This window comes from Siniperca chuatsi, linkage group LG4 (genome assembly GCF_020085105.1).
Source record: "Siniperca chuatsi isolate FFG_IHB_CAS linkage group LG4, ASM2008510v1, whole genome shotgun sequence".
NCBI lineage: Eukaryota > Metazoa > Chordata > Actinopteri > Centrarchiformes > Sinipercidae > Siniperca > Siniperca chuatsi.
Window position 1 is genome coordinate 33292499 of NC_058045.1, and position 13880 is coordinate 33306378.

Genomic DNA, 13880 nt, shown 5'->3' on the forward strand with positions numbered 1-13880 from the left:
CTGGTGCCCCGTAGTACCTGATACCGCCAAAGCCTATCCCCCATCTTTTAAAATAAATCTTACATATTGCCCCTTTAACGTAGCTCCTCACCTGCAGAGCTTTAACTACAGCAGGTAGTTCCTCACCTGTAGAGCTGTAACTACAGCAGGTAGTTCCTCACCTGCAGAGCTTTAACTACAGCAGGTAGTTCCTCACCTGCAGAGCTTTAACTACAGCAGGTAGTTCCTCACCTGTAGAGCTGTAACTACAGCAGGTAGTTCCTCACCTGTAGAGCTGTAACTACAGCAGGTAGTTCCTCACCTGTAGAGCTTTAACTACAGCAGGTAGTGCCTCACCCGCAGAGCTTTAACTACAGCAGGTAGTTCCTCACCTGCAGAGCTTTAACTACAGCAGGTAGTTCCTCACCTGCAGAGCTTTAACTACAGCAGGTAGTTCCTCACCTGCAGAGCTTTAACTACAGCAGGTAGTTCCTCACCTGTAGAGCTGTAACTACAGCAGGTAGTTCCTCACCTGCAGAGCTATAACTACAGCAGGTAGTTCCTCACCTGCAGAGCTTTAACTACAGCAGGTAGTTCCTCACCTGTAGAGCTTTAACTACAGCAGGTAGTTCCTCACCTGTAGAGCTTTAACTACAGCAGATAGTTCCTCACCTGTAGAGCTTTAACTACAGCAGGTAGTTCCTCACCTGTAGAGCTTTAACTACAGCAGGTAGTTCCTCACCTGTAGAGCTTTAACTACAGCAGGTAGTTCCTCACCTGTAGAGCTTTAACTACAGCAGGTAGTTCCTCACCTGTAGAGCTTTAACTACAGCAGGTAGTTCCTCACCTGTAGAGCTTTAACTACAGCAGGTAGTTCCTCACCTGTAGAGCTGTAACTACAGCAGGTAGTTCCTCACCTGCAGAGCTTTAACTACAGCAGGTAGTTCCTCACCTGCAGAGCTTTAACTACAGCAGGTAGTTCCTCACCTGCAGAGCTGTAACTACAACAGATAGTTCCTCACCTGCAGAGCTTTAACTACAGCAGGTAGTTCCTCACCTGCAGAGCTGTAACTACAGCAGGTAGTTCCTCACCTGCAGAGCTTTAACTACAGCAGGTAGTTCCTCACCTGTAGAGCTTTAACTACAGCAGGTAGTTCCTCACCTGTAGAGCTTTAACTACAGCAGATAGTTCCTCACCTGTAGAGCTTTAACTACAGCACGTAGTTCCTCACCTGTAGAGCTTTAATTATGGCTGACGCTGTGAAGCGTAGAGGAGAGAAGAGAACCTCCAGGTACGTCTCCTGTTGACATACAACACATACAGTATTTAATCTGACAGTCAACATGATGAATGAACAGTGAGAGCTGAGTTACCATGACGACACACCTGATCACCTGGATAAGTGATTCATTTCAATCATTTGACATTTTATTTAGATTTGAAAACCTTAATGTTTTTACGGGACTACAGTATATTAAAATAATGTAAACTTGAAAATGTAATTCCACAACAGCATTATAATTTTAAACGTGAGTAATCTGAGCAAACATGAAAATGCAATAATGCAGTTTTCATTTACCTAAATGGGCGTTCTGTGCCTATGTTAAAATGGAAAAGCTGTTTGATAAGCGGTAACCCGCGGCACAGAGGACAGAAAGTCAATTCAAGTTTGAAAATGAAATATAAACAATGGAACCTGATTTTCCTTTAATGCGAGCAATATTTAAGTCAAAATGAAACGTTTGAATATGAACAATTTGAAAATGAAAACTGCATTTGACATTTCATTTTCAAAGCGCCTCAGTCTTTGCATTTACGCGTCACCGCGCTCTTTTGGGGTCAACCTGAAAATGTAATCTGTCAGTGCGCTCATCACGGCGGGTCTTCAGTCAGGACGCCACCTGCTTGAACACCTGCTGCTTTGCTCGTGTGCGTCGTCCGCCGGCGGCAGAAAGGCGAGAAGGCGGCCGGGCCTCCCTGACTGCTGGATCACTGCACAGGCAACTTTCTGACTGTGTTCACTGAAACTGAATTTGATGAATTTACTGTTCAGACCACAAATGAGGCAAGAATTAGGTTTGAGAAACGATAGACGCCGCGGCGTTTCTGGGGGCGGAGCCTCACAGATTACTGTACAAAAACAACTTTTATAACTTTATTCACTGATTTTGGTGAAACTGGATGATGATGATATATTTTTCGCATCACAGCAGCTGCGAGATCATATTTTATGGAAAACGCCCATATAAGTTTACTCACATTATAAAATTATAATGCTATTTTGGAATTACATTTTCATTTGAACGCCCATATAAGTTCATATTTCATTTAATAACTATGTGCTGTAGTGTTTTACAGTCCAGTGTTGACGCCTGCTATCACCTTCATTGTTTTCTGTAGAGACATATATGGTTGCTGGGGGTTACAGCCAATAGCTGTCCACTTCACTCGCCTGTTCACCTGTGAACGTATATAATACTGTGATGTTTGTTGGTGCCTTCGTGATCTGGTCGAATGTTTCACATCGACAGTAAATAACGAGACACACACATATATAACATCACAGTATTATATACATGTCTCACAATGATCTCTCCATTGGACTGATTTGCAGATATTAAACACGTAATACATATAATGTTTATTATTATACAATACTATACTCTTTCTATATTTTATATTCTATAATAGATTAGTGCACTATACTATATTATGTTAATATGTTATACTGTTTTAGTACATTATAAACTATTATATGTCTATTTCTATATTAATACAGACAAACACTAAGTATCATTACTTAATTATATTATATTATATTCAGGTGTTTGCAGTTATAGTAGACGGCATCATATGACTCATATGAGTACATGTACTACGTCACTGTGTTCACTTGAGACAGTACTGCAGTATTACTTCAAGTACAACACTGGTCGTGGGTACTGTGTGTATTTATACTTATACTGTAGAGTTTCTATATATTTCCATTTTTATTTTACTGACTGACTCATTCTCCCTGTTCTTATTTCTGTGTCCGTGCTGCTGCAACACCCGAGTTCCCCTCCGAGGACCAGCACAGGTTTAATGTTTTACTACAGATCGTTTCATGGAAAAACCGACACTATAAGACGACGTGTGAAGTCCTGATGACCCGTCCTGAAGCTTCAGCCGGTCTTTACTGCAGGTCTGTAGCTTTATCACGTGTCTGCTATTCTGAACATCCCATAATATGTAACTGCACATGCATCTACAGTCTCTATCATTTATTATTCATTTAGCTGGAGCAGCTGCAACTAACAATTATTTTCATTAACGATTATTCATTTAGTCAATGAAATGTCAAGAAATAGTGAATAAAATCTTCAAGCTGCTCGTTTATCGGATCAACAGTCCGAAGTTGTTTAATATTCCACTTAAAATAATAAATCCCAAACAAAAAGCAGGAAACTTCTCATTTCAGCAGCTGAAACTAGAGAATGTCTGACTTTAACGATTAATTATCAAATTAGTTGACGATTACTTTCCTGTCAGTCGACTACTTGATTAATCGTTTCAGCTGTAAATTCAGCTACATCTAAAGATTTGATTGTTTTGACTTTATTGATCACTTTTTGTCCCCTTGAGGAGATCAGAGGTCACAGTTTGATCAGTGGTTGTTGGTGTGGAACTGGTCTTACTCTGGGGTCCTGGTCCACTCCTATATGGACTTCTTCCTCTGGTGGAGGCTGAACAAACACCTGGTTCCACTGACCTGCTGTGTTACTGGAAAACAAACACGCTGTTAAATAGCGCCCCTAAATATATTTATTTAATTATAAATATTAATATTAAATAAACCAAATATCGACATCAGGTCAATAAAACAGAGATTTTAACTACAGGAGGAAACTGAGGCTGTAACTATTATATTTATTCTTAATTATCTTAGTTCATGTAATGTCCATTTCATATTCTCCCACTGCTGCTCATTCATGCGACTACTTACTGTTCAAAGTTGATGTATTTGACAACAGTGGTGTTGGAGTCGTCCACCCAGACGCCCCAGATGTCTGAGGAGGTCAGAGCAAAGTCCACCAGAGTCTCCTGTTGACACAGTACATAGTGTATATAGAGAGAAGCGCCCGGAGATACTGCAGCGCTACGCCGCACCACGAGAGCAGCGTTAGAAGACAAACAGATGTTTATGGTTTATAGTTAGAGCGAGGTTAACACAGATAAGTGGTTTGATGACGTCATTCTGAATGATAATAAGCCATGCTATCAGAAGCACATGGCTACTTAATATTCAGAATGATGTCATCTGTCAGAAGAGATGACATTAAATATTACACGTTAAACCCTGGCGGCGGCGGCCGTTCCTCCCGCCATGATGGCGCCGGAGAGAGGCCTGTCTGTGTGCTTCGACTGGTTAAGCCCTCTAAGCGGCTCTCTCTATACACGCTTATCTCTTAATTAAAACGTGTGAACGAATTGTATCTCGTGGCCTCAATATACATATTTTATCGGTGATCCTTTTTAATTAAATGTTGGATGTGTTGGACGATACATAACAAGAAATGTCAGAGCAGAAAACAGTTTCTATAACTCACTACGGGTCCTGATCACATTTCTCTATGAAGTGAGCTAATGTAAGTGATTCTCATCAAAACGGTTTTCACTTATGTGTTTGTCAGATTTTTTAAACTCTCAAATACTGAAAGTGGCTTTAAACATGTAGTATGTGTTGGTCTCTAGCTCTGTGTCACGTACGTTTAACACTGTTTTCATCACAGTCAGTTGGCTTGTTGCATCTCGCAGGGAAAGAGATCAGGAGGCAGCAGGACGTGACATAAAGCTGCAGTAAAAATCAACACAGTGAACATTCGATCTGCAGCCGCCTCCACCTGCAGCTTACCTGCGTCGTGAAGAGAGAGGAGATGTGGTCGAGGCTGTAGCGGTTGTTGTCGGTGGCGACCAGCTGCAGGACGGTGAACTGTCCTCTCTGAGGTACAGCCAGGTAAACGCACAGACAGAGGCCGGTGGTGGAGGAGAAGGCCAGCCTCAGACGGTGACCCTGACCGGCCAGACGCTTCACCCCTTTACAGGCCGGCATGTACTCCAACATGTCCGCCTCCAGCAGGCACGCCTGCTCCTGCAGGGGAAACATAACAAGTACTTATTTAATGATGCAGTACTTGTACATCAAGTATTTCTGACATCACATATTTACTGTACATTCACATACTGTATTTATATATATTTATATACTGCCCTTTAAACACTGATGATTCTAGTCATCAGAATAATCTGAAGACAAAAATCTGCTGCAACAAATGTTTTTCGTTCATCAGTTAAATAAGTTTAGGTTGGATCATCATGATTGATGTCAGGATTAGTGTTTTAACTTGAGGTTTGATCTGTGCGCTAACGACTTTGTAAAGACAGTAAGATGACTGGTTTCAACAGACGTCAGACCAGCAACATAATGACTTTATGTTAAATAAGATAAGATGCTGCTCTATCCTGCATTTCTGCACACACTTTATATCCTGCACTTGCATGAGGCTCCCATGAGGCTTTGCCTGCACACCGCCTGTATATCTGATACTCATTGTTTGAATGTGAGAGTCTCACCCTGAAGGACCACATGCGCAGTTTGTGATCCTGACAGAGGGCGAAGATGAAGGAGTCTTCCTCCAGCTCTCTGACAGCCAGACTGAGGACCAGGTCAGCTGGACTCTGCTCCCCACGGATCGCTGTGGGCATCCAGCCAGACAACCTCTGCATCATGGAGCTCCTCTTCAGCTCCAGCACCGACACACTGCCTGCAACACACACACAAGTTTGCGCATCTATCCTCGTTCCTTTAATTGTGGACAGCCTAACTCAAACCCTAACCTAACCTTAACTATCGTCTAACTAACTAACTAGCTAACTAACTAACTAACTAACTAACTATTGTATCTACATTGGCTTCCCATCAGGTTCCGGATTCAAGGTTCTTGTTTGCACATACGGAGCCCTGCAGGTCAGGCACCTGCGTACTAGGGATGGGCATTTTAAGTAATTTCCATATTCGAGTATAATAATATGAACTAGATAAAAGAGTTCCTACAGATTTAAGATGTGCGGTCTCTGTTGACGCCTTTACAAAGCAGCTAAAGACTCTTCTATTCAAATGCCTTTGTCTCGCCTCGTGCTGTCTGATTTTTTTTTACATAATAATAAACTTTTCTTACTTACTTAACTAATTCACACCTCACCCCTAACCAGGACCTCAGAAATTACATTTTGCCTCATTAGTACCAACAGGTAACCAAAACGCACCTCACAGCCACACGGCCCCTGTACAGGTGTAGATATGGTCTCACATGTTCAGACAGTCAAAGCTGCGAATGAGCCGGCGCTCAGCCACTGAGACACTGAGCATAACTCTCACTGCTGAAGCCACAAATTAGCGTCAGATAAACTTTAGAACGAGGACTGAGGATCGTGTCGTCCGTAACTTGCTTTAAAATCACTTTACGGAGGAAGAATGGCCAACGGTGACCACTAACTGTCTCAGTGTACGTGTGGGCATGTGAGTGCAGTTTTAGCAGACTTGAATCTGTCCGGTCTGGGAGAACATATGAAAGCTCTGACAGCAGCGAGCTGGTCTTTACCCTGTGTGTCGTGAGGTGGCAGAGTGACCACCATGATGCCTCCAGCAGGTGAACCCAGAGCGTAGTGAGCCTCTCCGGACTGACTGAGCCAGGCTGTGGAGGTGCTGGGGCTCCCGGTCTGTCCCACTGAGCTGGGGATGATGGCACTGTGAGAGGGGTCCTGCAGACTCAGCTTCCCCACATCAGTGAAGATGGACTGCATGTGGAGCTCCGTCACCAGCTCCTGGAGAGGACAGGCAGGTAATCTACCGTTACACGTAAACCGCTATCAGGGTTCCTACAGCTTAAGGCAGGTTAGATTTAAGACTTTTTTAATGAAAAATGTAACACTTTCTAGAGTGGAATACATGGAAAACCACGAACATCAACACACCTTCAATGTCAACATGACAACTTTGACCCTTCCATCTGTTTTTATTGGCTCTCTTGCATGACAAACGCTATGCAACGTCAGAAAAAAACGATTTATAAAAACCTGCTTCCCATGTCTTAGCATTTTTAAGACATGGGATTGATTTAAGACATTTTAACACCAATTAAAGGCCTGATTTATAGATTAGGGAATTCAATGCCTTCTAAGACTTTTTAAGGCTCCGCGGGAATCCTGGTTATACGCCTACCATTACACACCTACCACCGTAGGGCTGTGACGATAACCGCATGATGGCTACCGCGGGGTTGACCTCTTTACTCCAATTTCCCCCCTGATCTACTTATAGGAGAATGGGGTCAATCACATGTTATTCCATTGCCCAGTGCATTTGAAATCAGAGCTGCCACACACACGCCCAGTCAGGATCGCAGCCTCTAATTGGTCGACAGACTCAACCCAAGGCATCATGGGATTGACACTTAGTGTATACTGTTGAGGGGTAACGTTACATCCAGGTTATAAAATATATTCAGCTACTCGTTTGACAGGTCTATGATATCTCAATTTGTTCACTGAAATGTGAAGAACACCGTAGGACCATTTAACCTCTGCCACCTCAGATGGCACAGATACGTTTCCAAGTCTGGCCCACGGACTAAGATGGACATCGCATGTAAAGATGTTGTAAAATTAGCTAGCTAACGTTACCTTAACCCTTTCAGTTGCAGTATTATTTACTCACACTGCGGTACATGCGTGTGGGGTGAGGCAGCACCAGTCTGTGGACGCTCTGATTGGTGGAGACAAGGATGATGACATTGTTGAGGGTCTCCTGGATGTTGACTCCTCCAGGCAGCACAGTACAATGGGTGAACTTGAGTTTGACAGCATTGTTGAGCAGGTTGGTGTCCAGAGACTGCTCCACCAGCTGCACCGTGTCTCCTGACGTGGACCTACGCACACAGTCACAGCGTTAACACGCATTTATACAGGATTAACTCCTGACATAATTACCTGAGGCGACTCCAGGGTTAAAAATGGAGCCAAATCTGTTCAATGTCTGCCCGACCTCAGCTCTGTCAGTGTGATTATGTCACTTGGTTTGTAGCAGTGACAGAAAATACTGTTTAAAGACCTTCAGATTGGCTTTCTGACACTTTCTGCATTTTTGATAAATGGACTTGTGGGCATCTGTTTCTTTCATTTTATTGACGTGATACTTAAGAGAGAAAATGCTGAAAACGTTTATTACTGTGAGGCTACAGCCACGAGTAGCTTTATTTTAGCTGCAGTACATTTAAAATCACGTGTTGACTGCGATACTTTAGACTGAATGAGCTGTGACTTTACGTGATGAATAATTCATGTTCACAGTGAAGAGGAACCTTCAGGACGGGTTAGGACGAAGGTGTAGATGCTGATTTTACTGACCAGTGAACAAATCTGTTACTGGTGACAGACAGCAGCTTCCCACTCTCCTCATAATGAAATGCTCCAGCACTGTCGGGAAACTTCACGCCACCGGGAAGAGCACTCAGACCTGCAGACAGGAAACACAGATATTATAATATTTCACTCTGATCTCTGTGTGCAGAGAAGGTCAACACAAACCAGGAGGACGACGACTGGATCGGATCATGTGACAGCTGTGAAGCCATCCAGCTGTCAGCAGCCAATCAGGAGAGAGGATTTTATACCTGAACTACCAGCAGGACCTCTGAGATTGGAAATCAGACATTAAAACGTGAGTGTGACAGATCATGAGCCTCGTGTAGCTGATATATGAGTTTGGGAGGGGGCCTTTTATCAACATTTTATCATATATTCTATTTGTTATTTGCTATTTAATATTATTTGGCTTTTGATTATATCTTATTCTTCCCTTAATTTAGTGTTTTACGTGAAGTGGCTGCTATAATAACGTTACTCTGATGACTCCACTGTGTGAGAGGAGCAAAACGGGGCTGAGCAGACCACGTTAAAGTGCCCGGTTTTTACACAGAGTTTGGCGTGTTCACTCTTGACTGAAGAGGATAGCGGACTCGAGAAGCTAAATAGTTGCATTGTGTATGTTGTTCATGCGTCCCGTTAGCTATCATGCTATACGGTCTGACAGGTGAACAGGAGCCAAGTTACCGGCTAACTGCCGAACATAGCTGCATGTGAGAGAAATAACTGTTAATGCACCGTGCAACACCTACTCACGAGCTAACGACGGTGAATTTAACAGGTTCAGCTTAGTGGTCACGGTGTTTTCCGAAAAATAACACAGTCACCCTCCATCAGGCCCCATTACACTAGACTACACCGCTACCGCTACTAGCCAGCGTGTTAGCTGCGCTAGCTGTTGCTAGCATGTCATAACATTCAACCCTCGTTTTGAGACAAACTTGTAGAAATCCAAAGTACACGGCGTACAGAGCTGCAAAGCGTCTGTGAGGAAGTTTACCGAGGTTTACTGTCACTTCTCGGAACCTGTGCAGAGTTTCCCTCTCAAATCCACAGATCTCTATGAAGCTGCGCTCCAACACCGCCGCCATCTTCCCTCATGCAACTGTGACGTCAGGGAGGGAAGCCGCGCGCTGTCCTTTCAAACATTTAAAGAGACAGGACACCGCGAGGCCGCTCACTGCGGGGCCAAGTGCAGCTGCACCTCTAGATCCAGCTCCACCTCTAGGTCCAGGTCCAGCTCCCCCTCTAGGTCCAGCCGCACCTCTAGGTCCGGCTCCACCTCTAGGTCCAGCTCCCCCTCTAGGTCCAGCCGCACCTCTAGATCCAGCCGCACCTCTAGGTCCAGCCGCACCTCTAGGTCCAGCTCCCCCTCTAGGTCCAGCCGCACCTCTAGATCCAGCCGCACCTCTAGATCCAGCCGCACCTCTAGGTCCAGCTCCACCTCTAGGTCCAGCTCCCCCTCTAGGTCCAGCCGCACCTCTAGATCCGGCCGCACCTCTAGGTCCAGCTCCACCTCTAGGTCCGGCCGCACCTCTAGGTCCAGCCGCACCTCTAGGTCCAGCTCCACCTCTAGATCCAGCCGCACCTCTAGGTCCAGCTGCACCTCTAGGTCCAGCCGCACCTCTAGGTCCAGCTCCCCCTCTAGGTCCAGCTCCACCTCTAGATCCAGCCCCACCTCTAGGTCCAGCTGCACCTCTAGGTCCAGCCGCACCTCTAGGTCCAGCTCCACCTCTAGATCCAGCTCCCCCTCTAGGTCCAGCTCCCCCTCTAGATCCAGCTGCACCTCTAGGTCCAGCTCCACCTCTAGGTCCAGCTCCACCTCAAGATCCAGCTGCACCTCTAGGTCCCTTTCCACCTCTAGGTCCAGCTCCACCTCTAGGTCCCTTTCCACCTCTAGATCCAGCCGCACCTCTAGGTCAGCTGCACCTCTAGGTCCAGCCGCACCTCTAGATCCAGCCGCACCTCTAGATCCAGCCGCACCTCTAGGTCCAGCTCCACCTCTAGATCCAGCTCCCCCTCTAGGTCCAGCTGCACCTCTAGATCCAGCCGCACCTCTAGATCCAGCTGCACCTCTAGGTCCAGCTCCACCTCTAGATCCAGCTCCCCCTCTAGGTCCAGCTGCACCTCTAGGTCCAGCTAGCCCTCTAGATCCAGCTCCCCCTCTAGGTCCAGCCGCACCTCTAGGTCCAGCTCCACCTCTAGGTCCAGCTCCACCTCTAGATCCAGCTGCACCTCTAGATCCAGCTCCCCCTCTAGGTCCAGCTCCCCCTCTAGATCCAGCTCCACCTCTAGGTCCAGCTCCCCCTCTAGGTCCAGCTCCACCTCTAGATCCAGCCGCACCTCTAGATCCAGCCGCACCTCTAGGTCCAGCTCCACCTCTAGATCCAGCTCCCCCTCTAGGTCCAGCTGCACCTCTAGGTCCAGCCGCATCTCTAGATCCAGCTAGCCCTCTAGATCCAGCTCCCCTTCTAGGTCCAGCCGCACCTCTAGGTCCAGCTCCACCTCTAGGTCCAGCTCCACCTCTAGATCCAGCTGCACCTCTAGATCCAGCTCCCCCTCTAGGTCCAGCTCCCCCTCTAGATCCAGCTCCACCTCTAGGTTCAGCTCCACCTCTAGGTTCAGCTCCACCTCTAGGTCCAGCTCCCCCTCTAGGTCCAGCCGCACCTCTAGATCCAGCCGCACCTCTAGATCCAGCCGCACCTCTAGGTCCAGCTCCACCTCTAGGTCCAGCTCCCCCTCTAGATCCAGCCGCACCTCTAGGTCCAGCTCCACCTCTAGGTCCAGCTCCCCCTCTAGGTCCAGCCGCACCTCTAGATCCGGCCGCACCTCTAGGTCCAGCTCCACCTCTAGATCCAGCTCCCCCTCTAGGTCCAGCTCCCCCTCTAGGTCCAGCTCCACCTCTAGATCCAGCCGCACCTCTAGATCCAGCTGCACCTCTAGGTCCAGCTCCACCTCTAGATCCAGCTCCCCCTCTAGGTCCAGCTGCACCTCTAGGTCCAGCCGCATCTCTAGATCCAGCTCCCCTTCTAGGTCCAGCCGCACCTCTAGGTCCAGCTCCACCTCTAGGTCCAGCTCCACCTCTAGATCCAGCTCCACCTCTAGATCCAGCTCCCCCTCTAGATCCAGCTCCACCTCTAGGTTCAGCTCCACCTCTAGGTCCAGCTCCCCCTCTAGGTCCAGCTCCACCTCTAGATCCAGCTGCACCTCTAGATCCAGCTCCCCCTCTAGGTCCAGCTCCCCCTCTAGGTCCAGCTGCACCTCTAGGTCCAGCCGCATCTCTAGATCCAGCTAGCCCTCTAGATCCAGCTCCCCTTCTAGGTCCAGCCGCACCTCTAGGTCCAGCTCCACCTCTAGGTCCAGCTCCACCTCTAGATCCAGCTCCACCTCTAGATCCAGCTCCCCCTCTAGATCCAGCTCCCCCTCTAGATCCAGCTCCACCTCTAGGTCCAGCTGCACCTCTAGGTCCAGCTCCACCTCTAGGTCCAGCTCCACCTCTAGATCCAGCTCCACCTCTATGTCCAGCCGCACCTCTAGGTCCAGCTGCACCTCTAGGTCCAGCTCCACCTCTAGATCCAGCTCCACCTCTATGTCCAGCCGCACCCCAAGACCGTCGGAGGCCAGTTTGAAGACAGGGAATACAGTACTGTGGCGGTTTTCTTTGCTCCTGGCACCTCGGGCCTGATCAGCCTCTCGGTGAACATGGCCGGACCGGACTATCACTGGATTACTGTGATACTGAAGAAAAATGTCTTTTTTCTCTGATTTCTAAGTGGATTTATGGACGTTTATTCTGGATGAACATCAGAGATAATGATTTCAACACAAAGTGGAAGTCACACTGAATGAAATCAATGTTTTGGATGAAAATGTTCATCTGAAAGGTAACTAGTAACTGCAGTTAGCAAAGAGGACTAAATGTTTACAGACATTATGCTTTTCTACTATATTGCACTTTATTATTTGGATGGTAACATGAGGGTTGAAGGTCTGACCATGAACCACAGCTACAGGTAGCCACATTTAGCCCGCACACAGCTTCACACACTACAAATCACAGCCCTCTGGAGCAGTTTGGGGTTCAGTGTCTTGCCCAAGGACACTTCGACATGTGAGCCGGAATTGAACCGCCGACCTTCCGATTGGTGGACGACCCGCTCTGCCACCAAGCCACAGCCTCTTGTCCAAATGTTGTCCACTTATAGCCCACATGTAATCTGCATTAAAGTTTTATGTTCAGTTTTAGTGCCATTGTTTGTGTCTGTGTGTTATAGTGTGTGTGTGCGCGCGCTATAGAGTGTGTCTGCACGTGTATTACAGTGTGTGTGTGTGTGTGTGTGTGTGTGCGTGAGAGTGTTGAACTGATGAACATTGGCAGTGAAAGTGTTTTTTATTCACAGATCAGAACCGGACCAGAACAGAACCAGACCGAAGTTCTCATTCAACAAACAATGAAATTCTTTGTTTCTTTTCTTCTCTCTGTTCCAGCTCTTTGTGTGTGCGTGTGTGCATGTGTGTGTGTGTGTGTGCGTGCATGTGTGTGCATGTGTGTGTGCGTGCATGTGTGTGTGTGCGTGCATGTGTGTGCATGCATGTGTGTGTGTGCGTGTGTGTGTTAGGCAGTACTTTCACTGTTTCCAGGAAAACGGATGTAAAACAGATTGTAATGTTCTGATGAAGATATGTGGACAACAGGAAATCTGTTCCGGGACACTGGGTGTGTTTACTACGATGATGAACAGATGAATGTTGGCAGTGATGTAATCAAGTCTAGCTGGAAAACAGAAGGACGGATTGAGTGGGAAGCAGAGTCAAGTATAGCTGCAGTTGCAGTTGGATGACTTCAGCCTTTCCGTAGCGATAGCTACAGAGCAGGGTGGAGCCAACATGGCTGACTTAAGACTATAATGTTTCAACCCAGCAGATGTATGGTTCTGGATGACTGAACTTAAAAACAGTGAAGACTCAACAAGACAGACAGATAGCTGAGACAAGTGGCAACCGGTGGATGCAGAGGACAGACAACTGCAGCCATGACGAGTAGAAAAAATTCATTTTTTGAGTTCTGGAGGAGCAAGAAGGAGAGAGGAGCTCTTCTGAGGAGAGCCAATCAGCTAAGACTTCTTCCTTCACAGCTGTAAGTCTGATTTTAAATACAGAAACAAATGTCCAGCATTTCACCTGCTTTAACATAAATGTGTGAATGTTGCTCTGTTTGTTGGTTCGACTTTGACTGGTTACAGCAGGGCATCAGTCACAGCTGAGATCAATAACATCCCTTCACTTTAATGGCCCACATGAGTACATGTTAGTACATGTTAGCAGGCTACATGTGGCTCGGGGGTAATTGCACGGTTGCTATTTTTTGCTGGAAAAATGACTTAAATGATTATCAATTATCAAAATAGTTCTGTTGATCATTTTATGGATTAATTGC

At 46.6% G+C, this 13880-nt stretch overlaps 2 protein-coding genes across 3 annotated transcripts in view; one reads left to right on the forward strand and one right to left on the reverse strand.

The window, feature by feature from the left end:
• nup160 (nucleoporin 160) overlaps window positions 1–9594 on the reverse strand; it is a 41046-nt gene extending 31452 nt beyond the window's left edge. For both annotated transcript variants that reach the window (XM_044191856.1, XM_044191855.1), the window contains exons 1-9: window positions 9444–9594; window positions 8426–8534; window positions 7737–7947; window positions 6622–6844; window positions 5594–5784; window positions 4875–5111; window positions 3966–4063; window positions 3658–3742; window positions 1212–1280 (exon numbers count right to left, since the gene is read on the reverse strand). In XM_044191856.1, coding sequence (XP_044047791.1) covers window positions 1212–1280; window positions 3658–3742; window positions 3966–4063; window positions 4875–5111; window positions 5594–5784; window positions 6622–6844; window positions 7737–7947; window positions 8426–8534; window positions 9444–9534 — 1314 coding nt within the window. In that variant the 5' untranslated portion in view covers window positions 9535–9594. The remainder of the gene's footprint in view (window positions 1–1211; window positions 1281–3657; window positions 3743–3965; window positions 4064–4874; window positions 5112–5593; window positions 5785–6621; window positions 6845–7736; window positions 7948–8425; window positions 8535–9443) is intronic.
• A 3618-nt stretch (window positions 9595–13212) lies between these two features.
• Window positions 13213–13880, forward strand: part of LOC122874252 (sodium channel protein type 4 subunit alpha B-like) — a 58957-nt gene continuing 58289 nt past the window's right edge. Inside the window, 1 exon segment of the mRNA XM_044191853.1 lies at window positions 13213–13580. Within this exon segment, the coding sequence (XP_044047788.1) occupies window positions 13477–13580 (104 nt within the window). The 5' untranslated portion in view covers window positions 13213–13476.